The 27,692-nt window shown below is 44.1% G+C and overlaps 2 protein-coding genes across 2 annotated transcripts in view; one reads left to right on the forward strand and one right to left on the reverse strand.

Annotated features, from left to right (window-relative positions):
• The window catches only part of NKAIN4 (sodium/potassium transporting ATPase interacting 4), a gene marked incomplete at its 3' end in the record, with an annotated part of 46,434 nt that extends 37,131 nt beyond the window's left edge, over positions 1-9,303 (forward strand). The window contains exons 5-6 of the mRNA XM_084271663.1: positions 6,118-6,178; positions 9,215-9,303. Coding sequence (XP_084127789.1) covers positions 6,118-6,178; positions 9,215-9,303 — 150 coding nt within the window. The remainder of the gene's footprint in view (positions 1-6,117; positions 6,179-9,214) is intronic.
• An 8,382-nt stretch (positions 9,304-17,685) lies between these two features.
• Positions 17,686-25,045, reverse strand: BIRC7 (baculoviral IAP repeat containing 7; the record flags this gene model as incomplete). Its single annotated transcript, XM_084271493.1, has 7 exons — positions 17,686-17,885; positions 18,267-18,338; positions 19,244-19,462; positions 20,644-20,689; positions 20,788-20,869; positions 22,112-22,211; positions 24,526-25,045. The coding sequence occupies 7 exons, from the start codon at positions 25,043-25,045 to the stop codon at positions 17,686-17,688; spliced, it is 1,239 nt and encodes a 412-aa protein (XP_084127619.1).
• Positions 25,046-27,692: the final 2,647 nt, after the last annotated feature.

A 27,692-nucleotide genomic window follows, 5' to 3' on the forward strand; every position in this document is an offset into this window, starting at 1 on the left:
AGACCAGATTGTGCAGGGAGACCAGATCGATACTACAGAATAAAAACCCCATGACTAGGAACTTGGAGGCTCAGAGGATGCAGCAAGGGACATGACCTAGTTCCATCCTTATCTACCACACATTTGAGACTGGAGGAAGGGCAGGGGACAGGCAAACTTGTGCTTTCCATAGATTTTTGCTTTGCCTAATGTTTTTTAGAAGTTGTGGAATAGTGAGGGGAGCTTGGGGGGTTTTAATTGCAGGTATGGTAGTGTGAAATCCCTGTTCTTTAACTATTTTTGATTCTGTCCTGGAAAGAGCAATTCTGTGAGACTGCTGAGGAACTGTAGTGCACCACATTGTGCTTGGGGTAAGGCTCACTGAATTCAGTCTTGCATGCCAAAGGAGAGGGAAAGCAAGCCCGAACCCATATGGTGAGCACAGTGCTGGCTGTCATCTTGACTCCTGCTGACTGTGTTATCCTGCTCCTGGGCATACATTTGAAGATACAGAAGGCCTCAGCCTGCTTTTGCTCAGGGCTTGTCTGTACTCCTTGAAGGCAAAAGCAACTCCTTTAATCTGGCATGGGATCCCATCTGGGCATCCCAGTCACCATGCAGGATACAAGGAGCTGTAGGGTTCAATATGAAAGTTTTTCTCAATGCTTTAGCACAGAACAAATTGGGGTAAAAAAAACCTTTTTGTAACATCTTGAAGTCTGTACTGGTGTAGAATTGTCACTGTAAACCCACTATCAAGCCAATTAGGAAATGCAACAGCAACTAGTTTGACAAGTAAAGAAATGGGCTTTGTTTCTCTTAGCAAGGATTCATCTTGCATCCCCACAGCAGGGAGGGGAGTGATTCCTAGTTCTGAAATACCTGGCATAGCTCTGGGCCGCCCATATGGTAGTTCTGGGAGTGGGGAGGGTTAGGCTTTTCCTGAGGCTCCACTGAATGTGGTGGGAATTGGAAATGTCTTCCCAACTGAGAGGACTCACTGCCTGCCTGTCTGCTGTTTTCACTCAGGCTGACAGGTTGGAAGGTTCCCAGGAAGGCAGCAGTGCAAGCCTTGACAGCAGATGTTATATGAGAGGCAATGTGCAAGAGATGCTCTGCTGTTGGCAGAAGCTAGACTTTCACTGCTCGTAACTGCACCCAAAGAGTCAGGAAGGTCAAGGAATCAAAGGACTCTGCCTCTTCTTGGCTATCTGGTCACAGTGGCTCTTTCTTCCCTGGGCTGGGGTTGTACTTGTTTGCAGCAGAGACCTCTCCACTTTCCCCCTCTCACACTGATGAGAGCATAGACACTTCATTAGCTCTGAGAAGTGAGACCTAGAATACATCTGCCTTGGAGGAGGAGCCTCCACACACATTCTGCTGTGGAAAAACTGATGGTAAGTCTTTCTATGCAGACAATTGCTGAAGAGCCCAGAATCTTCACTAGGCCAGAAGTAGACTAAAGCTAAAACTTTACACAAGCAGCAGTAGCACCTCCTGAAACTTGCCTTCCCACCCTTCATGGATTTTGCACGCTTGCAGCCAGCTGGTCCCTTCCTGCATATCCTGATGTAATTCAGCCTTTATGGCTCCAGCACTTCAGTTCAGTGCTGCTGGTTTGTGAACACTTCTCCTCTCACTATTAAAAAGTTAACTTCAGATGACTGAGAGGCAGAAGGATGTACAGACTTCTGTTTTCCCCATTCCCCTGGGGCATAGCTGTCTCTTCCTGTCTTTTCTGCTCTGTTCACCTGCCTGTAGAATGCCTGGGACATCCCAGCTCTGTCCTCTTTTGTTTGGCAGCATGTGCCCTGCCAGGCAGTCTGACAGGCTGACTGAACACACCTGCCTACAACATGTGTTCCTAATAAAACAGCTTAATCGGATCCTTGTGCAGCCTGGAGGAAGCTGGTACTGAACATGCAGAACAAGCACAGAAACAGCAGCAGAGGCTAAAGCCCAAGAACATTCTTTGGGGAATTATAGCAATAGCTTAGTGTCATTTTACATCACTGACATTCTCCCTCCCCTTCCACCTCCCCTACATAATTCACAAGGATCTAAGAATTACTCCAGTTTCCCTGGGACAGTAAAGCTTAAAGCTGCCTTTAGTATTGAAGTTGGCAAGGAAGGTGGCACTTTGAATGAGTGACGTTGCTTGCAAATTCTTGGCCTCTGTGAAGCTTTCTGTTCTATGCTAAATGCTGTGAAACTCAGTGTTGCAGGGCCTGAGACATCTTCATCAGGGATGCAGTCAGAAGGGAACTATTAGAGTCCCTAATAGCAGACTCTTCCCATGAAAAGGACTGGACAAATAGGAAAGGCATTTGTCCTCTGTAGCTATATTTAATTCATAAATCATATAGACAGAGACGCACAAGGAGTCCCAGGAGTTCATTTCATCCCTGAGGTGATATATTATAATTTAGATCAGCCCATATAAGAACACAGTTCATGTTTATGTTGTATGTCTCTTCTTTGCCACTGAAACTGTCTTGTTCTGGCCAGGTCACAAGACTGGCAGAGATTCTTTGGATAAAAAGCATAATTAACTAAACAATTCTTTAAATTGATGAAACTCATAGAAAGAAGGAATGAATTATAAAGTCAAGAAAAAGTAAACTTATAACACCAAGCAGGCAATTCTGAAACAAAGCCAGGGGAGAGAAGAAATGACAAAGCAAGCCCTCCTGTTCCTATAGAATTGGAAGTAGAGAGTTAGGGAAGTTCACTTAATTCCCTAGGCTTTTTCCTGAATGCAAAAGGTCACCTCAGTCATAAAAGGGACAATGTATGGGACAAGGGAAATCGATGGTCGAGGGTTATGAGGCATTAATTTCTCTGCAAAACAAACTTCCCAAGTCAATCTTACTGCTTGCTCAGTGCTTCTGAACTCTGAACAATTCTCAGAGACCTAACAGGTTCCCTGTGACAATACAGCTGATAACTGTTGCTCTGCTCTGCCCATAAACTGGGCAGGGGAGTCATTTGCCTTGTGATACTATCAGGAGTGAGTTCCCTGACACTGGTATCAATTGAGGCTTGTGTTGTAGAGTATAATAGCAGCAAACAGATTTAGTGCTGCTGCTTTACATGGCTGCTGGTGTACAGTTCCTACTCTGAGGCACGATGGAAAACTGGGGAGGAGAAACTCTTCTTAGAGCTCCCTTGGAGTCAGGGCACATGCTGAAGGTGCATCCTACCTGCTTGGACACTTGTCTGTGTGTAAAGGGGGAGATTTGACCTGGTATCCTGTAAAAGGCTGGATCTTCAAACTGTAGAAATGATAGAGCAAGTGTGTGTGTGTGTGTGTGTCCACACTCCTCATCCAATCCCAGGGGGAGGGCAAGCACACTTATACTGGAGCCCAGTGTGTGCTGGTGGGTGGGTGGGCATCTCTCTGAACACTGGGATGGTTCAATCCAAAGCACTCTGGTTTTCCACAAGCATCTCTAAGTGTGAGATGCTACTGCAGCCCAGCTGCTGGCTGATCTCCCATCGAGCCATCCTAACTCAAGGCAACGGGGAATCACCATGGGGGCTGTGTCAGCACCACGGCCAGTTCCGGGCCGGAGCCCTCCAGCCCGGCTGGTGCCCCAGAACACCACAAACTCCCCAAGAAACAAAATGCTTTTCCTGGGTTTGACGTTAGCACGGTGCAAGCGATAGGAGAGACCGGATTAATGTTTATAAATAGCTTAAGGATGGGCTGCAGGGGGAAATGGGCAGCCCCTTTTCAGTGTCTGTGGGGACAGGACAAGGCGCAGTGGCTGCAAGTTAGAGCAGAGGAAGAACTTTTCCCCAGGGAGGGTGAGGGAGCCCTGGGACAGGCTGCCCAGGGGGTGTGGAGTCTCCATCTCTGGAGAGATTCCAGCCCTGTCTGGACACCGACCTGTGTGACCTGTCCTAGGGAGCTGCTTTGGCAGGGGGTTGGACCTGATGATCTCTCAAGGTCCCTTCCAACCCCTGTGTTTCTGTGAAGAAAAGGCTTGGGTTATTCTGATTTTTGGTTTGTTTTTCTTTGATTTTTGGCTGCCTTTTAAAAAAACCAGTGGTTACACTGGAGGCAATTCTAAGAGTCAGCAGGTACAGTTAGGTTGGCTGTTGCATGTGGCCTCACAGTTACCAGCACACGCAGAAGGATTTACTGTATGAGGTCTGTAGTAGCTCATAGAGACTTAGTTTGAAGCAGCCCTGCTTTGACAAACGTATGGGAGGGGAATGGGGGGTCTATTGAGCTCCCTCTCCTCCACTGAGGCACTGGGACATGCTTCCATGAGGCTCGTGGAAGAGCAAAGAGGAGAGCCAACTTGTCTTTCAGGCTATTGAAAATTGTAAAGGAAAAGGCAAGGTTTAGTAATGCTCCAAAAACATTAGATCTCGTTCTGACAAGGTGTGGTTTGTAAGGGGGAGGTGGAGAAATCACAAGTGCCTTATAACCCTCCAGTAGAAATCTCATTATCATGCCTTTTGTTTTCTGCTGTGATGTATTTTTCTGTCATATTAAAAACGAATGGACTCTACTTTTCAAGCCCTACCATGCATCATTCTGTCTTCCCTAACAGTGAGTCACTGCATGTTACATTCTAACTCTTGTTCAGGAGAACTGAGTTCACTGAGGAAAACAATTATGTCTCTCAATAACTTTACTAATGCAGTTACTGACAACCAAGATCTCGCTAAGTGGGGTGTGATGTAAAGATGTGAGATGAAGGATGGAGAGAATATTTGATTATCAGGAAGAAGGCAAAGCAAAATAAACCCCTGCTAGATGTGGGATGCTTAACTCCATAGTACCAGAGGTTTGTTTCTCTATTCAGAGGCTGAGTAACAACTTGCTGCTGAAATGCAGTGAGGCAGTTCTGATGCTTTAGAGCTTCTGCAAGTCACCAGCGAAGGACAGACCCACCAGGCTATTTTATATCACTTCTTTAAGGTTCACTCTAGTTTTCTGCTCTTAGCAAAGGGTTGACATGAGGGCCATACCCTGCCAGGGTGTCTGCAATTTCACAGAATCACAGGGGTTGGAAGGGACCTCCAGAGCTCATGGGGTCCAACCCCCTGCCAAAGCAGCTCCCCAGCTCATATTGCACAGGGCGGCGTCCAGATGGGGCTGGAATCTCTCCAGAGATGGAGACTCCACACCCCCTGGGCAGCCTGTCCCAGGGCTCCCTCACCCTCCCTGGGGAAAAGTTCTTCCTCTGCTCCAACTTGCAGCCATTGCCCCTTGTCCTGTACCCACAGACACTGACAAGGGGCTGGCATTTGAGACACCCTATTGTTTTACTGCTCCTTCCCTGCTTCTGCCTGGTTCCCAGGAGGGTGCAGTTTATACCAACCTATGCAGTTTGTGAATTAAGACCATTGCTATCATCTTGTCTGTTTCTCACTGGGTTGTGGCTCGTTTACTTTGCAGGCCCAATGCTTGATTAGTCCATGCAGAAGTGCTTATTCTCCAAAGACAGAAAGAAACTTAGAAATTGTAGAGCTACAATTTCTAAGACATCCCAAAGACTGGGATTTCTTTCCAATGAATTCCTGTTCTCCAAGCCTGAGTTGCTACATTTCAGTGTCTCTGAACACAGTACATCAGCACTTTAATGGTTAACTAAGTTTCTAGCTCATCTGCATAAAAACTACTCACATCATCTTGGTAGCTCCTGCACCAAAGTAATTTACCTTCCTGTGCATACCCCTTGTGACAGGGATACAGAGCTGATGATTTCTTGTCCCTGGACCCCAGTCAATAAAACCTACCCCTGTATGTCTGTGTGCCTGTCCTGTATGTAGCTGTCTCTCACTCTCACTTGTCATAGAGTAACCTTGGTGTGGTTCTTTTGGTGTCAACAAAGCGAGTCCTTGTTCTTGCCAATCATTCTAGCAACAGCAGGCTGCTGCCTTGAAGGTGAGGATGGGTCATGTGAGTTTTCAGTTTGGACCTTTGAACATGCTCCTAGCAGCCTCTCCCCTTAATCCTACACCTGCACCCCCCACCTTACAGCAAATATAACTTGGCTCTACCATCACAGTAATGCTGCCAAGCTGACAGTAAGTGTTGGCTGTTGAAGTAGTGCCAAGTGGGTTCTGACCAGTCTCACAAGATTGATGCTAAAATGATTTATTCCCTCTATTTTCCAGCTGGTGGGCTTTGTCTACGCCTGTTACGTTGTTAGTGTTTTTACAGAAGAAGAAGACAGCTGTAAGTATTTATCAACAGATCCCTTGGCAAAGGTTTTAGTACATTTTATTTCTTTCTCATTTTTCAATCAGGATTGCGTTGCCATCAGATTTCTTTCCACTTCTCCCTCTGTATCATAGGGCACTGAATACCTTTCAAGGATCAGCTATTTTTACTGTGAGGTTATTTTCCCCATGTCACTATGTGTTAGGTGCTGTAGTTCTGCTGCCCTTTCAGGATCATAAAAGGTTTGGTTTTGGCTTCTCAGACTAAGCTTTAGTGAAAGCGTGTAGCTGCTTCTGTTCTGAAGCATATACAGCCTAAGAATAATGCTACTGAAATATTGCCATTGTCATTAAGAGCCCTACAAGACAGATCACAACCCAGTACTCAGGTTGGCCACCTGCTGAGAATCATGTGCCATAAGCTGAGGACAAAGCAGAGCATGAGATTTCATGCCAAAGACTACCCTGACCACTTAATTTCAAAGTGCCATACCTGAATTACAAGGAGGAGGAAGGACCTGACTTCCTCATGTTTGATATACAAATCTCTTGAGTGTCACATCATGGGTTGACTGTGACGTGTTAGAGAAGAGTGAAGACTCAGAGCAATCACCTGGGGTTGTGGGATCTGTGCTGACATCCATAACCTGGTCCCAGAGTACTTTGCCCTTCTAAAACTCCCTCTGAGACTTTCCAAGCAGAATAACAGATGTATAGGCTTCAAATAAATGTGAAGTTTGATTTCTTTGGCAATGTATTGGGTCTAAGCCAGTTTACTCCAGGTAAGGATCTGATCCAAAGGCTTTATATCCCAATATCCATTCATTAGGCTTGTGCAAGTAGCTTTGTTGTTTTGAAGAGCAGCTGGAGTGGATTTCAGCTGACAAACAGCAGCTTTGAACCCAGTATTTAAAACTCCACGAAGAACGTTGATTTCCTGGGAGTGAGATGCACCACTTATCTGACATGTCCTCATGTTCTTCTGTTGCTTCCTGTGTGGTTCAACTCATTCTTCCACCTTTATTGATCATTTATTTAGAGCTTGGCAGTGCACTTAGTGGAAGTGCTATGTATAAGTAATACTTCAAAAAGTACCCTATAGCTCTTCTGTTAGCTGAATAGCTTGAGTTCTGAGCCCCTTCTGACTATTGTAAAGTAATAACTTCATAGAGCTCATATTTCTAGTAGGGATGTGTGAGGAGAAGCAACCACATGGAAGGAAGCATCACCTAGAAACGCAGCTGTTAATTTCAGGATATGTTGGGGATTTTTTTTTCCCCACTAACAAATTCCTTTTCCCTCCCAGTTTTCCAGCTTGGAGTTAAAATGCCAGCTTAAATAATTAACAGTGACAAACCATCAATATTTCACACTCACAGTGGTAGATCCTTCCAGTGACCCGAACAAATTTGAGCTGCCTTTTAATTTTCTCTTCCATTTGTGATTTCCTTTAAATGTTGCTTTGATATGCAGCATGAAGTAATTATAAGTGCTGAGGCACATTAATCAGGAAGCTCATGCTAACGTGATTTTCATGAGAAAACCCAGCAGCAGGGATCTACTACCTCATGTACTGTAATGTGGTGCAACAATGAGCCACACTTCAGATTTTTATTTTAAGTGACTCAGATTATCAGTCTTGTTTGTTCAAGGTACTAGAAAGTTACTGAAAATTGCAATTCTTTAGAATTTCCTAATTTAGACATTCCACAACTGAGTTAATAGAGCATCTGGTTTTTCAAGAACTGAAGATTGTCTTGATTTTAAACTACTCCAACGTTTTCAGAAGTGGCTGAGAAAAGGTCAAGTCTGACTGAAACCACTGGGAATTATCCCCCCAATTAACTTAAAAACTCTACAGATTTCACTCATTAACTGACAGTTGTTCTATAATCACAGTATCAGCATGAAGCAATCCATCAAGATGGAATTTGTGACAATATGTTGTCCTTGGGTTTCTAAATATACTTTAAGAGGGGTGTTTTTTCCCCCCACTTCATATATTTAGTAAATATTTTTTCTATTGTTTGTTCACTTAAAAAAATAATACCAAAACTCTTTAGCTAAAATTTAAAATAATAGTGCCACCTTCAGGAAAGAAAAATAAACAGGCATTAATATAGTTAATAAGGCTCCTCAGTTGCTTTTCAAATGGCACTGGGACTGGATAACTTTCACACTTCCAAACAAAATGCACTAACTCAGCCTCAAAAAGCTGCCTAAGCTGGATCTATTTTAAAGGTTTTTTGCAAGGACTACTAGGTCAGTCATGAATCACACCACATCATGCCTTTAGTGACCTGCCTGTGTTGTCCAGCTCAGTAATATAGGCTTGGCCTAATTTCAGGGGAACCTAGAGAGACTTGAGAAATTCTTCTGTGGTTACTAAGGGAATTGTCACTTCAAGCTTTCCTTGCTTGCTCTCCTGTGAATCCTGGAGAAGGGAAGCATTGTTCCTGTTTGTATAAAGTGAATAGAAAGTTGAGTTGGCAGAAGGAACATGAAAAATACCAGAGCTGAAGACAATGATTTGCAGTTTTCCAGAGCTGCTGTTGTCTGTCTAGCAGGAAAGACAAGTGGGGCAAGAAATTTCCCACTTCACTCTCTAAACTTCATGGGGATGAAGTTGGCTGCACTGCCAACTTCTCCACTGGCATTTGCTCATGAGCCATGCCCCAACTTCTTCCTTTCAGGAGCTGGCTGAGGCTTTGTCAGCTCAGTTCTCATGTGAAGTCACTGCACAGTGGAAACAGCCAAGGAGGCTGAGGGAGGCCCTCTTGTTTTCCTGGAGTCTTTTTTTAATGCTGTGCTTTCAGTCTTGTGTTAGCTGAATCTCCTCCTTGGCACACTTGCCCAGCCCAGGAGATCCTGGAAAAGAGGACTGTACAGGCAGAGATTTCCACCAGGAAATCCATACCTAAACCCCCCCCCCTTCTCTGTCCACTCACTGACTTTTGTGTTACCCCACAACATGCACCAACTTCCTCTTTCATTTCCTTTCAGCTTTTCTGGCCATGTTTGTTTATTTATTTGAGTTTTGATTTTTTTTCAGTTGATTTCATTGGTGGATTTGATCCATTTCCTCTCTACCATGTCAATGAAAAACCCACCAACCTTTTGTTCAAGCAGACATACCTGTAAGTATCATCTCCTGTGCTAAGAGGCCACGCACTGCCTCTCTTAGTTTGATAGCTCAAGGGCGCCACAGGTTTGGGTTTCTTTCCTCCTTGCAGGTTGATTTCTCCAGCAGGCTTTTCAGGCATGGAAGAAATGATCAAGTAGACACCAGGAGGAGTGACACTGCCTCTGCTTAGTGCCAGGAAAGGCAGGGAAGTTGCAAGACATTCAGCTAACACACCAGCACATTAAATTAAACCAAGCAGGACAGGGCTTGTGTGCAGGATGGCACAGGTTTGCTCTGTAGGGTTTTTTTTTCCCTTTTATTAATTCTGTTCTCTATAAGAACAGAGGCTTCTATGCATGGGGAACATCAAGAGTTCAGCTGAGAGCAAGAAGGAGGAGCTGCTGGGGACAACTCGCTCTATTATTACCACTAATAGAGATCCATTGTTGAATTCCAGTTTCCCTCTGATAACCCCTTCCCACTGCTGAAGGCAGAAGATCCCACTTTCATGCAGCCCACTTAAGAAGCAGCTTTTAATGAGATTCTCAATCATAAAGGCCAATATTATCCATTTAAAGCAGCAATAAGATTTGAAACTTTGATAGTCCTTAGATTGGAGTTGCAAGAAGGCAGTTCAGCATGCAGAAGTTTTTTCAAGCAGGAGCTAAGAGAGGGGTTTTTTTGAGGGGGAATCACATTACCAGAAAGTCCTGCCAAAAAGAAGGATGTGAGGATGAAGGAGAAAAGCAGGGCTGAGGGAAGAAAAACTGTCCCAAATAGATTTGTAGACATACCCCTCTAATGAAGTGTGGACTTACTCCCCACTGTGTCACTGGAGCACAAGACCAGGAGAACAAATAATGTTTGCAAAGCAATTAAATTCTCTGTAACTTTAGGGGTTCTATAGCATTATCAGAAGGGATGCTACAGGAGATTAAATATTGATTTCCCACTCATTTTGGCACACGGTGGGATGGAATTTTCCATAGTCTGCAGAAGCTGTGGAGATTTAAGCAGCTGGTTTACTAGCTTGACAGAGCAGGGTGCTGAAGAACCACCACACTCTTGCAGTATGGATTTGGGGCTGCTTTTTTTTTTTTTCCTTAAAATAACAAATTCTGTTTGTGAAAGCAGCTAGTGCTTTGAAAGAGTTTTCTATATGGGGAAATCAGAAGCTAGCAATGTCAAACTTGGTTACAAGGGTAAAGATGCTAACAAAGCACCTACATGATTTTATTGTCCTTTCAGCCCCATTCTTCCCACCATCACTTTGTGCTAGCAGAAGCCATCAATAGAAATGAAATATTTCCTTCTGGCTAATGGGAGGTGAAAACAGCTGCTGAGCAGTAGGTACAGTGACCCTCTATGAATTTCATAGCAGCCACTAAAGAGCAGTTTGTGTTTATTCCACCCAGCTCTTGCTTTTCTTACACATGTATGAACAGGAGGGAGGGGAGTCATGGATAGCTGGAGTTTTGCAATCTGGGGCACTGACTGCCAGATGCCCTTATCCTGCTGTGATTATCATTTCAGGGTGGCTGAAAGGGTTTTTCTTTTTTATATCCTGTTCTAGATGATACAAAATATCAAATAAATGCTTCTGACTTCTGTCAAGTTCAAATTTGCAGACAGCTAAGGGTCAGGAACATGTACTCTGTTTTTAACCCCTTTTTGTTGAGAGAAGCACTGAATGAAACCAAACCTATCCTACAGCTACTGACTCAGAACTAACTGCAACCACAAGCTTTCATTGTAGGCTGGCATCACCCTGCTGTCTGTAATCTGCTGTTCTCATGAGCACCTACTTGCCCTGTTGCCACCACTCTAACAGGATCACTTTCCTTCATTCCCTAATGGAATTACCCCACTCACTCCAGTTCTATCTAGCCATTTCTCATGAGATCATGCTGTTTCACATCCTCCTGACCTGCTCTTCCCCTTGTCTTGGCTTACATTTTTCCCCTCTCTTCTCCATCCACTGCACTGAAAAGAAGTCCTTAAATACCTTTTCCTCCTACTAGGAGGAAGAAACACCTCCCCCCCCCCCCCCCAACTATAACTGATAATAGGCACTTCCCTACCACAATTCACTCACCTCCCAGCTTTATCATGGTAATCTACTGACCTCCCTGACACCACCTACTAATCTCAAGTTAGCTGAAAACCTCAGTTAGCAGCAACCAGATATTATTACTTTTCCTTTTTTAAAAAAAGCCAACAACCACCACAAAAAGATTAATAAAACCAGTCAAGAGTTTTGTACATTGCTTACAGAGGCATGATTTAAGCGTGCTTCATCTGAATTAGCACCTCCAACACTCACCTAGCAGCCTTGATATCCTATATAAATACAGTTATTTCTATTCCAGGTTCTACAACAGCTCCTGTTCTACATTTTATCAACTCCAGGGGGTTTGGTTGTGATAGTTCCTATTTCTAGTCACAAGCTTAAGTGAGAGAGACTCAAACTGTCATGAAAAAATTGCTCTAGAGGTTTTACTATGTGATACAATTACCCTTAGTCTCATCACTGCTTAGCAATCCTGGCAACACTAATTATTTAACAACAATATATTAGGAAACTTGATAGAAAATAGATTAGAGTCATCAGTGCATGAGTTTGTGTCACAGTACTTAGCCAAAGGACAATAAATCACATCCTGAAAGCCAAAGTTTTTATCCTGAGGCCAAAAGAGAACATTTCCAAGAAGGTTTCAGGAAGGAAAGGCTGAGCTCTTACTCTTCCTTAGCTGAAACTCCAATTCAGGCTGTGCTGGCTTGCACACACCACTGCCTCCTCTCAGGGCATCAGCTCCAGGTTGGTTTTTGAAGCACTCCTGCACTGGTAACTGTGGAAGGGTTAACCAAGACAGCTTTGAAGTTCCCAACTAAAGCCCTTATCTCCAAGTGCCCTGCAATACCTGCCCAGGCAGGAGCCCACCCAGCTCATCACTTTGTCGGCAGCTCCTGCCTGCTGCACACATTTGGTCTTTCAACACCCTTCTCAGAATGTTTTGGAAAGCAGCACTGTGCAGCTTCAATTATAAACCAGAACAGTCCCAAAGCATGATTCTGTACATGATTTAGTACTAAATCAAGAACCCAACAGTTGATAGGAGGTAGCCCCTGTTCATTTAACAGGCAGAGAGATGGGCAATAGCTCTCCCTGCCTTTTAAGACTCTATTTGTAAGGCATAGCAGCAAATTGCACAAGTGTGGGGCTCTGGTCCACAACACTCCCTGTGATCTGGCACCCCAATACTACATGACATTCACAGCTTAAGAGCTTTAATTTGATTTTGGCTGCAGGGCTGGATTTCATTGTCCTGCTTTCCTCAAACCTACCACTGGAAAGGGCCAGAGGGTAACCTCAGGTGTGATTTTATCTGATGTAGACTTCAGTATTGACAGGGGAGCAACAGGAGGTATTGGTTAATTGAATGATCTAAGGCTCCAGTCAGTGATCACTCACTTTAATACTCCCTAATCAATTCTTTCATGGTGCAGTCTGTCTGCCAGCCATTGGCATGGAGCAGCTGTGAGCATGTAGCACTACAGGGCTGGACCACAGATAACAGTCATCTGCTGACAGGTTCAAAGCAAGATCTTCAGTAAATTAACTGACTGGTGCAAGTATAGAATGGGCATTCTTCAATTAAAAAAATAAATCAAAATCCAGACTGAAACACTGGGAGAGGGAGGGGTGGAAAGTCCTTCAGGATTGTTCCCCTCCCTCTCCAAACTTCTTTTGATGACCAGAATACTCTGCAAAAGAAAATTTTCACTGAAACAGGAAGGAAAAAAAACACTTTTCAGGGGAAGAAAAAGTAAAACAGGGGAGGAAAAAAATGCTTCTGCTTTTCTTTCTAGGTAGACTTTTCCCCAAACAAACAATTTGCTGATTATCAACATGAATTTGCAAACTGTTTTGATCCACCTGAAGCTGCATATTTAAGAGGTGATGCTTTAGCTGAAAACGTTTGCTCATCTTTACTGCTGGCTACAACAGTAGAGCTGCTTGTACTGCTGCATCTACACAAAGAGCACATCACCACAGTTTCAAGAAGCTACTTTTGTTTTTAGAGATGACCCCTAGCTTTTAAAATTCCTAACCAAATTGTCTGCAGCCCCAATTGCTGAGGACATGTAGATCTAACACTTTGGCTCTTATCTATTCCTTACTTTACCTGCAGCATATTCAGGTCTGGTATATGCATAGCATTTTTTTTCCCCAGACTGCTTAACCACATTACTTCTGAGCTCTCATTCCTAGTCCTCATCTGTAGTCGATCATATATAAAAAACACAGAACAGGAAAAATATAGCCTGCCCTCATTATTTCCACACCATTTGTTACCTTTAGTATGCAACTTCAGCCTTGCTCCACGCTGATACCCTGCTTTGATTGTTTTCTCCCCCCACTCCACAGGCCTGCGTAAATAAGGAGGAGCCAGAGGATGGATAAACCTTGCACTCTACCACCAAAGGTGCTGCAGGAAACAACCCCCTGCAGCCTGGATCTTTGGCAGAGGAAATGCAGGATGGTGAACTCCACTCCACTGTCTGTTCCTTGTCTTTTCAAATGCAAAGAGTGTATGCTGAAGAACAACAGCCACAAGGTTGGGTTTTAATTCTCCAAGTGCCCTGAGGAACCTGCTCCTACCACAGCCTGGTGGTACTAGCCCATAAATGGCACAGGCCTGCAGACCTCAGCCAGAACAAGTTCACCAAGAGCCTCTTGCAAGAGATACAGTTGAAGTCGGAGCTGCTTCCTTACACCATGGAACCATGAAGGAGGAAGCACTGCATAACTCCCAGGACACTTCACCTGATTTGTAGTTAGCTGCTTCTTCCCCTTGTTCTGAAAAGAGCCTAAATCCCCTAACACAACTTCATCTCCACCCTGCCTGTATAGAACTAGGTGGGGCTATTTACATTTCAGTTATTTAGGCTTTAAGTAATAGATGAGACCTCTTCCCTCCTCCCTGTCCTCCCCCTCATCCAGGGCTCTTCCTCATTCTTTAGACATGGTCTGCACCTTAGCAGTAGGTATTTGTCCTGGATTTCAGTGTTCTGTGACCTAACTCCTACAATGCTGAACAGCTATAAACTAGTACAAGCACCAAATCCTTACTCAGCATGGAGCTTAGCCCCATTTCAACATGCCAAGCCATTCCCAGAGCAGCTGCAGTTTACTCTGGGTTTGCCCACCTACATTAACACTGGTGTAGTTGTATACCCATCTGAAACCTGCTGCAGGACACTGGGATTCATTGATCACAGCTGGGTTCTTCACTGTCTTCTTCACTGAGCAGCCACCTTTCCTCCAGGCACAAGCCTGGCAAGATGGTGATGGAAGGGTGTTTTCTGACATGATAATTTTGAGGGGAGGCAATGGGCTGAAGCAAAGGAGGAATATAACTAATTAAGTTGCATTAATGAGCTGCAGCAATTAATTAAAAACACAAATAAAAAAACAATGTCAGTTTTGTTAGCTACATCTCCCAGCATGGTAAGTGTCAAGCAGAGACAGAGCACTTGTCAGCCACCCCTGGCTTTCTTGGGCTGGTACATTCCCAGACAATAATTCTTCATTGCCTTGCCTGATCTGCTTGAGATGACTTGGTGTTTAAGCAATGCTTTTCAGAAGAGTCAGACTAGAAGCCATGTGAGAGGTGGGGAGGATGAGGGAAGAATTAAAAGAAATCAAAACATTAAGAGCTAAGGCAGACACAGGATGATGTACCTTCCTTTGTCCCATTCCATATGGGCCCAGGAAGCAAAATCCTCTTCTAGAAACTCAGAAAAAAGTGCTGAGAGAACAATATTTATTTCTGTGCAACTTCCAGTCCAGAGCCCCCCTGCACCCCAAATCCTGAGCTCAGATCAGGTGCAGCTACAAGAACATTGTCTCCTATAGGTATTTTTCCTTCTTTTAGGCCATAGAAGCCACAGCTTCTGACTGAGCAGAACAGACAGCTGACACTTACTGGTTCATCATTTGTTCTTAACACTATACCTCTCAGACTGACCAAGCCTTGATGCCACATTTACTAATAACACTAATCCAGCCCCACCTGCCAAGCACTCTAAAGAGACTAAGCACCAAACTGTGCACTTACCAGCATGTCTCTGGGCTTTAATACAAACTGGTAAAGATCTGTTAAACACAAGTGTGATGACCATGTACCTTCATAACTACCATCCTATGTTATGATGAACACAGGTAATTAAGCATCTTTTATTAAAGTAAAATAAAGGTTCAGGTAAGCCTACACTATTTACTATCAATGACTACCATAAATTGAAAAAAATCAGTCTGAAAAGAAAGAAAATAAGACAAACTACCAAAGATCATACTCCACACTTAATTGCCTCCTCTAGTTTTTATTAGCAGACCCAGTGATCCTTCACACTGACCACCATTCCTCCTGGCCTACTTGTGCTAGTCCTGCTCTAAAAGTACTGCAAGGTCACACAATGACCCTGTTCTGTTGTAATAGGGACTCCTGGTTGTTTGCATCTCCCATGTGCTGTAAGAATAAGGGGCAGCTGAAGGTTTTACTCGAGAGGGTTCCCTTATCTCCAGGTTAGGAGTGCCCTCTATTGGGGCTAGGCACAGCTTGAGATGCTGCTAGTCGAAAAACCACCTAACATACTCCTTTCTAAAGGGACATCTTCCCATTAAAGAAATGGCTGCACCCTTCCAGATGCAGAAGAGACACAGATTTTCAAAGTGATAACTCAAAGAAGCCCCAAAGATCTGGTGTGTTTGCAGCCTTGTAGTCCTGTTGCTGCTCAGGCTCAGTTCCAGACACTAACTGAGGAGGAAATAACACTATTCCAATGCAGAGCTGGTTATTTTTTCCCCTTCTCACATTAGCACATCTGCTCAAACTGCAAACTTCTCCTGTTGTTTACAGAGGCAAAGTAAAGCAAACAATAGCTTGAACCCAGACACACCACCTCATTTGGCAGGGTGGTGCAATTCTGTTCCCTTTGAAAGCTGCTGCCTGGCAAAGGCTCACCAATTCCTCCAGGAGGAATTTCCTCAACAGTGAGTTTTCTGCACCTTTGCCAAGAGCTGAGTAGTATTCCCTTCTCCTGAAGGGAAGGATGAAGGAAGAGGCCTGCCCTCCCACATGGCCCAGGGATAACTGACAGCTTGAAGTTAGAGACAAGCCTATAACCCCATTCAGTATCCAGCACTGGACCCAAGCAGAAGCAACAGAGCCAGTGCTCCAGTCTCCACAGATGTGTTCAAGAGCCACATACCAAAACTCTGCACTGAATTCAGATGCAGAATTATTCTCTGCTTGCACAGCTTCCTGCATCAGTTCCTTATCCTGCTGCATCCTTCCCATGTCTTTTACAGTGAAGAGAGCCTGAATTTCAAGTATCTACAACCAGGTGCTGCTTTAGCATCTTAGGAGACCACCACACCCCCTCCCCCAGAAGGGTATTGCACTACAATCAGATACTCAGACCTCTAAGAAACAAAAGAAGCTTTTTATTCAATGAATAAGGGAACAGCAAGTTTTTAAAAACATTTTTCCCCTTGCAATTAAAAAGAAAGAGTATTAACAAAAGCTTTTTTTGGGCTACACAATAGAATGTTCTATTTGAAGGAAGGATTAGCAGTTCAGCAAGCAAACTGAAGTCCTAAAAAGGTGAGTTTCCATAGTCATCTTCTAGTAGAAGAGAACCCCACAGCCAGGGAAGAGACTCAAAGAGCTTCTCACCTTCTGCCTAGAAAGGTCAGCTGAGATTAGAGGCAGGAGAGCCTGCAGCCAGCCAAGCTTTTCACTTAGTTACGTGGATTTGAGCATTACTGAAGCATTTTATCAGTTGTTGAAAATTCAACAAGGAGGCAGGGAAAGACAGCAAAGAGCTGAGAAAAAGCCAAAGCCAGATTCTCCCTCCCCCACAGCACATTGCTGCAGAGTGTTCTCATCTCAGCTGAATGAATTTTGTCTCAAGATACTCCCATTTTGACTCAGACTTACTGAAAGAAGCCATCAATCCCAGCAGAATCATCTCTAAACAGCTGCTAAATGAGAAAGAGAGGCAGAGACAGCCTACTGAGAACAGCCCTTGATTTCCACATAGAGCAGAGGGTTCATCTGAGAATGCAGGAATTTGGAAAAGGCAAATACCTGTCAGCAAAGGCCAGAAGAAACTAGCAGAGTCTTTCTGGAGCAGTCCTAAGCAAGATGAGCCAGAAAACAGCAAATCAGCAACTCCTACTAGAAACACTGCATAGGAGGCACATCCTGGAAGTTTACACTTATGCCAAGCTGCCCTACAAATAAGACTGCCCCAGCATCAACCAAATTCTTATTTTCTCCCTCTGCTGTGTTCTGAGTTGTACAGAAACTTCTCTTTCCCCTCATCATGGCTCAGGACATGAAAGTCTTCACACTCCCCTGGATGACCGCTCTGCAGATAGGACACAACTTCAAATTGATGGCACATTCTCCACAAGCTACCAGGTGGCCACAAGGAACAAACACCACAGACACATCCCTGTCCATGCACACTTTGCACATCTTCTCCTCTTGCAGGCGCCGGAGCTGTTCTTCTGTGCTCATCCAAGGGGCTTCTTCACCAAAGAGAAAGAAAAAGCCCAAACTGTTAGTACTGGGACAGCTCCAGGGTGACAGGGCTGTCATCTTAGGGAGTCACACTGCAGCTGGCTCATTTTGTTCAGAGACTGGCTGAAGGTGGCAAAAGTATCTCAGGCAAGCTTCATTTAAGCTGAAAAGCTACAACTATTATAAACCCTCTACATTAGTCTGCTTCACAGTGGAACTTAACTCCTGAAATAAGGGTCTCTGCTCAGTTACCATACAAGCTAGCACACATTCCCCTTCAGGATTAAAAACCCATGAGGAATACAATGATTACTGATACCATTACTATAAAATCATCCCAATTTGAGCCCAGGCTCAACTTCACCACCACTGTCAGCCCAGTGCACCTGATTCCTTTTGCTGCACAGATTGCATTTCTTCTCTTGAACTGGATGCTTTGGTCTGTCTCTGAGCAGCACCTGTATAACCAGGAAAAAAGATGGTATGAAATGGTATCCCCTTCCTCTTCAGACAGTGTTTTTTAAAAAGATGGAATATCCTAGATTTCAGCAGCCTGAAAGAGGTAAATAACCTCTTTACTCCAGTTTTCCAGTAGTGCTCCAGTTGTTATATATGTTAATGCCCCTAACAAGACATATCCACATAATATTGTGTCCCTAAAGCTGGTTTAGCTATCAGACAGCAAGAGTCATCAGCTGCTCATTCCTGCTCCCATACTACTATTTAATTACACATTTGGTTCTGCAGAAATTGGGGTTTTGCCTTTAGCTAGAGAGACAGCAGCCATGATCTGGGGACAGGGGCTTTAGAAAGCAGACTTTCTACCAGGGAAAGCCTGTGTGGAACTGCATCTTCAAGTAAACCTCACCTGGCAAACACACTCCTCAAAACAGATAACACAGGACAGATGTAGGTAAGTTAAGACTAATATATTGTCCAAACTAACAAGTATGGCTATTTCTGAACAAGCCATTGATTCAGTTGGCTTGGGGTAGTCATCCATCCTCAAAGCCTTCCTTCTGGCAACTCTCCTCTGCATCAGATGGGAATTTGTTCACAAGCTTCCACACGATGCAGCTGCCTGCTACCACAGGTCTAAGGGCAGCAGAACATCTTGAGAATATCTACACCATAGGCTATCAAATACAGTTACTGATGTCCCAGTCATCACAGCTCCTTCAGATGTCTCTAGAGCAGAAGCTCTTCATCCTCAAAGGCAGGCAAGCTTTGGTACATTACTGTTCTTACTCCCAGCCTAGGAAGAGAGGCGGCAGACCCACAAGATGTTCCCAATAGTGCTCAAGATGAAGTGAATATGAGGTTAAACAGCCACCAAGAACCTGGGTGTGCAAGTCAGGCATACCTCTGCTTTCCTCTGCACTTCTGCTCTCTTCCCAGTCTAGCTGAAGCAGATCAGAAATCAGCTCAGACTCGGAGGAGTAGCAAGTCCCAGTCAGCATGTATTTATTCTCTATCAGGCTAACCACCCACATGGGGTCAAAACCCATCTCCAGGACATTCTGTGCTATGGGATACTGATCCAGAGGAGGAAGAGCCTGAAATTCCAAATTCCTCAGGGCACCTATAAAGCAGCGAGCAGATACTTTACAACACAAGGCAGAACTTTGGGCTAAGAGTATGCCACTCTGAAGCTGTTTAATATTAAAGTGGCATATATAGGAATCCTAGAACATTCCTCAAGATATCTATATAGCTGGACCAACATCCAGATTTACAGTTTTTGCTTCCAGTTGTAATTCACAAGTCAAAAGCAATCTCATAAAAGCAGAGAGACTAATTTGGAATGGTTTATTCTACTCTTTCAGTGAAGCAAGTGTCTCATGTTTGGCCAGAGTCCAGTATCCTTATCTCTGTTTTCACATCCCAGAACAGAAGTCTCAAAACCACTTTCATGTGGAACCTTGAAGTCACTTTATTTTTAGGAAATGGTCTCTAACACAAGCAGCAAGACTGCTTGCTCTTTAAGACATCTTAGTCTAAGACCAGAAACATTTAGCTAGGCTGGACAGTCACAGGACTATTGGGTGCCTCCCTAACTTCCCTTTGACTTGCCCATGCTCTTGATGATGATGTCTGTCTGCAGACTCCTTCAGACTACAGTATTTTAAACATACTTAACAGGAGACCAGAGTACAGTGGGAGGGTCCAGTTGTTCATGGAACTGTTCCTATGTATCAATTGCTCCTGGAAATTTAAGTAGGTGAAATTTGACTTGCATAACTGTGGAAAGCAGATTTCTTATTCTCTTGAAGAGCCTATCCAATAATACAAGCTTAAAAGACTTAAGCTTTTGAAGAGACTGCCAGATGAATTCCCCACTTTACTGATGAATGGTTGAGCTAGATTATGAGGTAGGGGAGCCCTCAAGGTTCCACATGTTCTTCACAACAGCAGTTTTGAGACTTCATTCCTGGGATGTGAAAACAGAGATAAGGATTCTGGACTGGGGCCAAACATGGGACACTTGTTTCACTGATACAGTAGAATAAGCCATTGCAAATCAGTGTCTGCTTTTATGAAATTGCTTTTGATGACTAGTGAATTATGATTGGAAGTAAAGCAAACTAAGCCTGGAAGCTGATCTAAGTATAAAGCTAGTTTCTCTATGCTGAATATTCAAGCTTCAAGAATATTAAAACATTTCACAAACACCATGTGTAGAGCACACAGTATCTGGGGTGAATGACACAGACTATACTGCTTACAATAGAAGACAAAACAGCACATAGTTATAGCACTGACCTTGATAAGCAGAGGAATCTGCTTCTGTCTGATCCCAGGAATCCCTCTGAAAGTGTCAGAAGAGAGTCACAAAAGAGAAACACATTCAAAACTTCCCCCTACCTACCAACCCCCCATCCACTACACAAAGTATTCATGACTCACTGGAGATAGCAGGGTGTTAGGAGAGGACTCTTGAATACTTCTAACAAACTCTCTCCCCCTTGATCGCAATAAAAACTCACACCTACAAACAGAGATTGAAGTTCATTAGTTCAGGTGAAGACATTAGTTACAAGTGAAAGTAGCAGTATTAGTTTGAATTTGAGAAGGAAAGGGTGCTGATGGGTTATGAGCAAACAGATATATTCATGCAAGAAGAGGGAGTATCACAGTTTCCCCCCCTCCTTCCTGCATGAAGGGCAAGAGTGAGAGGCTCATGATCTCCACCTTAGCTCAGTCTTCAAATTTTGCCTAAGATGAGCTCAGCATAAGTATTCTGGATAACAGGTCACAGAAAATGTTCTAACAGATCATTTCAGAGAGACACAGGAAGGTCTACAGAAAAAAACAAGGTTTACAATATCTTTTTGTAGCTCAGAAGTAGAGGCCAAAGCTGTTCTTTGACAAAGTTATCTTAAATGAAGATTTAGAAAGCAAACTCCAGGTCAAATTAGCACAGTTCAGACCCAGGATTTCCTATCTACCTGAGCCTGAACATCTGATTTTGCTTTTCAAGTGAGATGATTTAAATATTTCGGCTTTGTCATTTCTGTGTGCACAGATCTTCTTAAGACAGCAGATACAGCCTAAACCACCATTGTCCAGTGGGTTTTGTCATTAACCAGACACCTCCAGTGATAAATCAGCCTTTGGAATAGAGGATGTGGCAGTGCCAAGAAGCAGCCTAAAGGGACTAAAGCTGACTGTCCTGGAGCCAGCAAACTGTTGTGAGGGCAGAGAGGCACCAGATACATCAACTACTTTTTTGTCAAGAGTAAAAAGGGAAAAACAGGAGGAGGGGCAGTTGAAGACACAGTTATTAGGTTTTCAGGCCAATCTTTGGTTCTTCCACACATGAATAGAGGAAGAGGAAGGCACTTTCAGAAGACAGGACACTTAAGTGGCCGACCTAGAAACAGGTTTTCCATCTTGACTCACTACTGGGATCTGAAGAGGATCCCTTGCTGTGCACCTTTGACCTTGAGGAATCAGACTCTCGATTTCAAGGATTCCAGAAGGTTACAAGACTACTGTAGGAGTTCATGCAGTTAAACATGACTGAACTTACTCAACTAGATTTTCACCTGCTCTAGCTAGAACTAAGCTAATAACAGATACAGACTGGAAGCAAGACTTACTACCAGTACTCCTGTGACTCATCTCTCAACTGGGGGTACTCTTACTTTATAAAAGAAAAAAGTGAGCACAGAATGCAAGATCTTTTGATCTTGCTATGAAGGACATTTTTCAACCAAGATTGACTTACTCTGGATACCATTTGGCATGCTGCCTCCAAGGATCAAGTCCAAATGACCATCTCCTCACACCTCCATCACAGAAAAAACACCTCACTGTATCATCTTGTCCTGCAAAGGACATCAAGAAGTTATTTGACACTGCAACACTGCATGCTCTGCTAGCCCCAGATGAGAAGTAGGGAGAGTTCAGCACAAAGCAGGCTAATAGACAGCACAGATGAGCACATGACAATTTACTAACACTGTGCAAGTTGCACAGGGGCAGGAAATCCAATGAGAGTTCACACTCCCAGAGCTGTGGCTGGTCGAGATCATTCCAGAGCTGGGTCACAAGCTCACAGGCAGCATGTGTGTGGGCACCAGAGCTCCCATGCATGCCCATGCCTACCCAACCTTCTCCTGCCTGCATCTGGAGTGGAGCTGTAATTATTTATACCTAGAAGCACACTTGTTCCCTAGCCACAGTCTGCCATAGCCAGCAGCAGGCACAGTCAGACAACATACACAGCTTCCACCACATAGGTATAAGAGACTGTGACAACATTAAAGCTAAGGAAGGAAGATTTAAACTGGATATTAGGAGGAAGTTCTTTACAAAGAGAGTGGTGAGGGGCTGGAACAGGCTGCCCAGAGAGGGGGTGGGTGCCCCATCTCTGGGGGTGTTCAAGGCCAGGTTGGATGGGCCCCTGGGCAACCTTGTGTAGCTCCAGTCCTGGAGGTTGGTGGCCCTGTCTGTGGCAGGGGGGTTGGAGCTTTGTGATCCTTGGGGTCCCTTCCAACCCAGACCAGTCTGATTTGATGGTCCCAGGTTGTGCTTCCCTTCACAGAAAGCAAAAGGAAAAAAGAAAGTAAAGAACCACCACCTACAAGTGCCCTGCCCTAAAGGCAATGAAACTGTCAGTAAAGGTTGCCCATGATTCAGGCACAATCTCCAAAAAGCTCTCACACCAGAGCACTGCTTGGATTAACTGGAGTGCCCAGTCCCAGAGCTCTCCTGCTCCAGTGACCACAGGAGTGCCCTGACATATGCTGCGGCCTAATGAGTCCCCAAAGCCAGTCTCTGTGCCGGGCCCAGCTGCTCTGCAAGTGGTAGATCCAACACAGGTCACAGACTTTTCACTGCAGACACAGTTTCATGGCTTATTCTGTGTTCCTGAACACGATGGCCTTGCCTCTGTTCATTTTTAAGACACAGAAGAACCACAGATAAGGTGATGTGCCCACAATGCTTTTCCATTCAGGCACCCACACTGTTCAGCCCCTGAGCTCCAAGTCGATGGGTACAGATTCTTAGTATTAACTAGATTTACAGCAAGATCCAGGTCATGCATGGAAAGTCTTGCAGAAGCAGAGACACATACTAGCAAACTATCCAGTCACCTCCTCTAACTCAAGCTAGAACAGGTGAGTTTAGTCAGACTTTCCTACACACCTATTATTCATCACATTGCACCTGAAATTTTTCTACCCATCACATTTAAAGCATGCCTCCCCTGCCCATCTTTACCAACAGATGGTATTTAAATACAAGTGAAAGGGCAATTCAGTTTTACTTTAACAGTAAGAGTGAAGCTTTCAGGACATGCAGGATTGATTTTGTTAATTTTGCTAAGGGATCTTTTGCTTACAGACCCTGTCACTTCCTTTCATGCCTGATGTCCAAACACAAAACAGATTTCTTCACATGGAAGTCACACTCCACACAGAAGTCCACACAGGACTACCACTGTATTAGATCTGAAAAGCCATAAGGATCCTCCAATATCTAATTCTAGTCCAGCATTAACATACTGTAAATATTTCCTCTAACTGGTCAGTCCAGGGAGCATTACTTCTTCAAACTTATTATCTAACCAGCAAAATCTTCTCAAGGGGAAGCAATGATATTATCCTGGTATTTACATGCATGTGATATGAAATACCACCTATTGTCCTTAAAAAGGAGTATCCTTTTCATCTCTGTATTAGAAGCCTAGTGTCCTTACAGCATCAAGGCACAGACAGCTAGATGGGCTGACTACCTACAGGTGTCCCTCATTTGTTTTTTGAGAAGAAAAGGCTTCAGTGCAAGACAGAGTTACACAAAACATGACATGCCAGCATGCCTCAAACCCTTTTAGACATGCAAGTAATAAACAGGCTCAATGGATCTCAATACACACATTTCTGACAGTAAAACATCTGTTTAAAACATGTCACTTTCCCCACCTGTGCTGGGAAAGGAATTAACCTCCTGGTGCACCCCACCAGTACCCAAAGAGGAGCAGGCATAGAAGCAAATTCTGCACAAACACCATGTGAAACAGCACAGTCTGAAGGAAGGATGCGGTTTCTAACTACACTACTTGCACGTCTTTGTGCAAGCAATAAAAACCAGTGACACCTCCAAAAGTTCACCTGCACATCACCCCAGTGTACCCACCTGTGTAAAAGAATCCTGCTCTAGCCAGCTGCTCAGGAGGCACGTTAGTATCTTGAGGCCAGTTCCGAAACGTGGCTAGTCTCACCTCCTCCGCTTCCATCTCCGGGTACTCCGGCTCACTGGACAGGGCTGCTTCCTCACTCTCTATACCCTGTGAAAAGCTGAGGAACTGCCCATCCACAGTGTCAAAGACTTCCTGAAGAGGAAGCATCTCTTGGTTCCCAACATCTTCACCACAGATGAATTTACAGAAAGGGAAGAACTTCAAGTGTTCTGCTGCAGGGCAATCCCCAGGTACCCAGTCCTTCAGGACACCACCGCAGCAGAAACACTGTACTTCATCTCTTGGACCCACAAAATAAAAGCCAGCCTTGACCAAATCTCGAGCAGACACAGGTGAGCTGTCTGGCCAATGCCAAAAGGTTCTCAGTCTTCTTGCTTCACTCCTCATGCCAGATTCAAACAACTGGGTGCAAGCATCCCTGAGCTCAGTCTCCCCTGCTGGTGTCATATCCCCCATGGTCCAGCTCTGAAAAAGAGGGTAAGATAGCCCAGAGCAGCCAGCTGGATGCCCAGCATCAGGCAACACTCATCCCATGTTGTTTTTTGCTCATCCTCATGCATGTTCCAGAAAGCTCCTGGCCTTCACAAAGCTGGGATTGTTTTGGAATCACAGCCCAATGAGAGACCTGGTGCTTCTGTACTGTGCTGTTGGACTTTTGCTGAGCCCTCGCTAGTGTCTGAAGAGAAAAGACCAGCACTTTCTGAGCCCCTCTGCCAATTTACAGGAGAGATGCTTGCAGGAACAGAGAGTGCAGGGGGAGGGCAAAACCTGTGCTGCCTCCCTTATCAAACAAACCCAGCTTCCAGCATCTGATTTGGGGGATAAATCCCCAGCCATTTTGCTCAGCTTTTCAATTAACATTTTAGACTCCACTTCTTTTTCCTCCTAAAAGCAGATTTAAGGAGGCATGCAGAGAACAAAGCAGAGAACAGCCACACCCAAGCAAGTAGTATCTCAGCATTCATTTCACAGCCAAACACCACACACAACATCAGTAAGATTTTCATGCTAATTAAACAGCAAATATATAGCAACAACTAAGAAACAGAACTTTTAAAATAACATAATATAATTAGGTCCAGCTTCTACAGGGAAAGTTTCTATAAATGAAAGATGAAGGCACCTTCTGCCTATGCTGTGCAAGAGGAAGCCTGGAATTAAAGGCACAACTGAGCACCCCATTATCTGAGGCTTGTCTTAAGGTAAGAGCCCTTCCCTGTGCCAGCAAACTGAACTCAACTCAGCTGCTGCTTCTAATACCTTCTACATGGCTGGCAAAGACACTTTCAAGAGGCCACATGCTTACACAACTGGGAATCAGGATCAATTTAGCTAATCACTCCAAAGGAATTCCACATGTGTGTAGGTGCAATCAATTGGTTTTTTAATTAAGTGCCCTTAAAATCCCTTCACCACCCAGCTCACCCCAAGGGAAGTGCTGGCTATCTATGGGTTATCAGAGGTAAGGGTGATAAGCACACAGACCCAGACCAGCACACAGGCAGATACTAAATTAGAAAGATACACATATCACCCACTGTCCCCATGAAAAAAGGGGGGGTCACTTCAAAGCTGGCTCATAATGTTATTAAGGTAACAGATAACCACTGCAATGCACTGTTTTGAATAGGCATATTGTAAAGAGCTATCAAGTGGAGACCACTTGCAGCAGCTGCTACAGTCACTTACCAAAGGGGCACTCAGCCCCTAACAACACTCTATTCCTCTTAGTCACATTTTGCAGTATATTTAGAGTAAAAAAACCCCAACAACAAAATCCCCACAGTTTTCAGGGCATTTCAGTGGCAAGAGCTGTAGCCAGAGTTCACAAATCCATCCTTCAGAGGTATTACACACTTAGTGAGGTTTTAAAGCAAAAACAAACTTGTACAACCCACATGCTTTTCACAAGTGGCAGCAAGGAAGAGAAAGTTCATTAGCAACTAGAATTTTCTTCTATCTGCACAGTCACAGAAGCCACTGCTGTAGGAAAAGATGGTTCTCAGAGTTGGTTTTATAAATGCTCTGTTAAACAGAGCAGCTACTCAGGAACTAAGGTGCTGATATTAAAAAAACCCATAAAGAAAGAGCCCACCCTGTTAGTCACTGATACACAGCAGAATCTGCAAGCTAAGCAAACTTACAAGCATGCAATTTTTTAGCCTGCACAGCAGATTCTGCTCACAGAGAAGCCACAGACTTGCTCACCGGGACCAGCTCCACAGTATCAATGCTGCTCTCCTCTCAGGCCCTAACAAGATAAAAACCACTATTCCTTAAATACAACAAACACCATTTTCCACCTAGAAGGTGACTGGGTTACATTACCCTACGCCCACCTCAGAAACACACACCAGAGCAACCTTCACAGCAAGACATGGTGAATGCAACCTGTTTCACTCCAGAGATTCACAGCTGACTCAAGCTTGTTTTTAAATAGTGATGCAACACAGGAGACAAATACGCTGCTCTTGTTTATGAGGAAACCCATTACAGCTTACCTGCATTAAGGACACTTATATACATTGCAGAAGATCTATTGATTTATCTAACTGTGCTCCCCAAATGTAATTGCTACCTGAAAGAGTTATGACGTGCTTAAGAGCAGGGCTGTCTGGCAATCTGCTACTCACACCAACAACACAACACACTCTCAAAGCAAGATACTAAGAATTAAAACATTGGCAGCTCCCAACAATTAGCCCAGTAAAAATTAAAAAGGAGAAAGTTACCTGAAACATGCTAAAAAAAACCCCAAAACAATAAAAGGCTTCTAAGAATCAAGCCTCTCCCAAACCCACAAGTTGCTCTCTACTCCACAGAGGTGCTCCCCAAAGCAGCAGAAAGCCTCCCAAGGTATGCATAGCCTCACCTGACACAGAGGAAATTTCTAGTGCTTTGTTTTCCCCAATTGGTTGGGTCTGTGCTGAAATTCTCTATTGGCTTTACAGCCAATCAGGGTTCAAGTCTCTATTGGTTATCAGGGAAAGAGGCAAAGTGAAGCTCAGGCTTCTTCCAGAAAATAACTTTAGGGCTGAAAAGAAGAAAGAAAGAAACAAAAAAACCCCAAACCAATTTTCAGGATCTTCTTGGAACCTGGCAT

Source organism: Gallinula chloropus, assembly GCF_964237585.1.
Source record: "Gallinula chloropus genome assembly, chromosome: 16".
Classification (NCBI taxonomy): Eukaryota; Metazoa; Chordata; class Aves; order Gruiformes; family Rallidae; genus Gallinula; species Gallinula chloropus.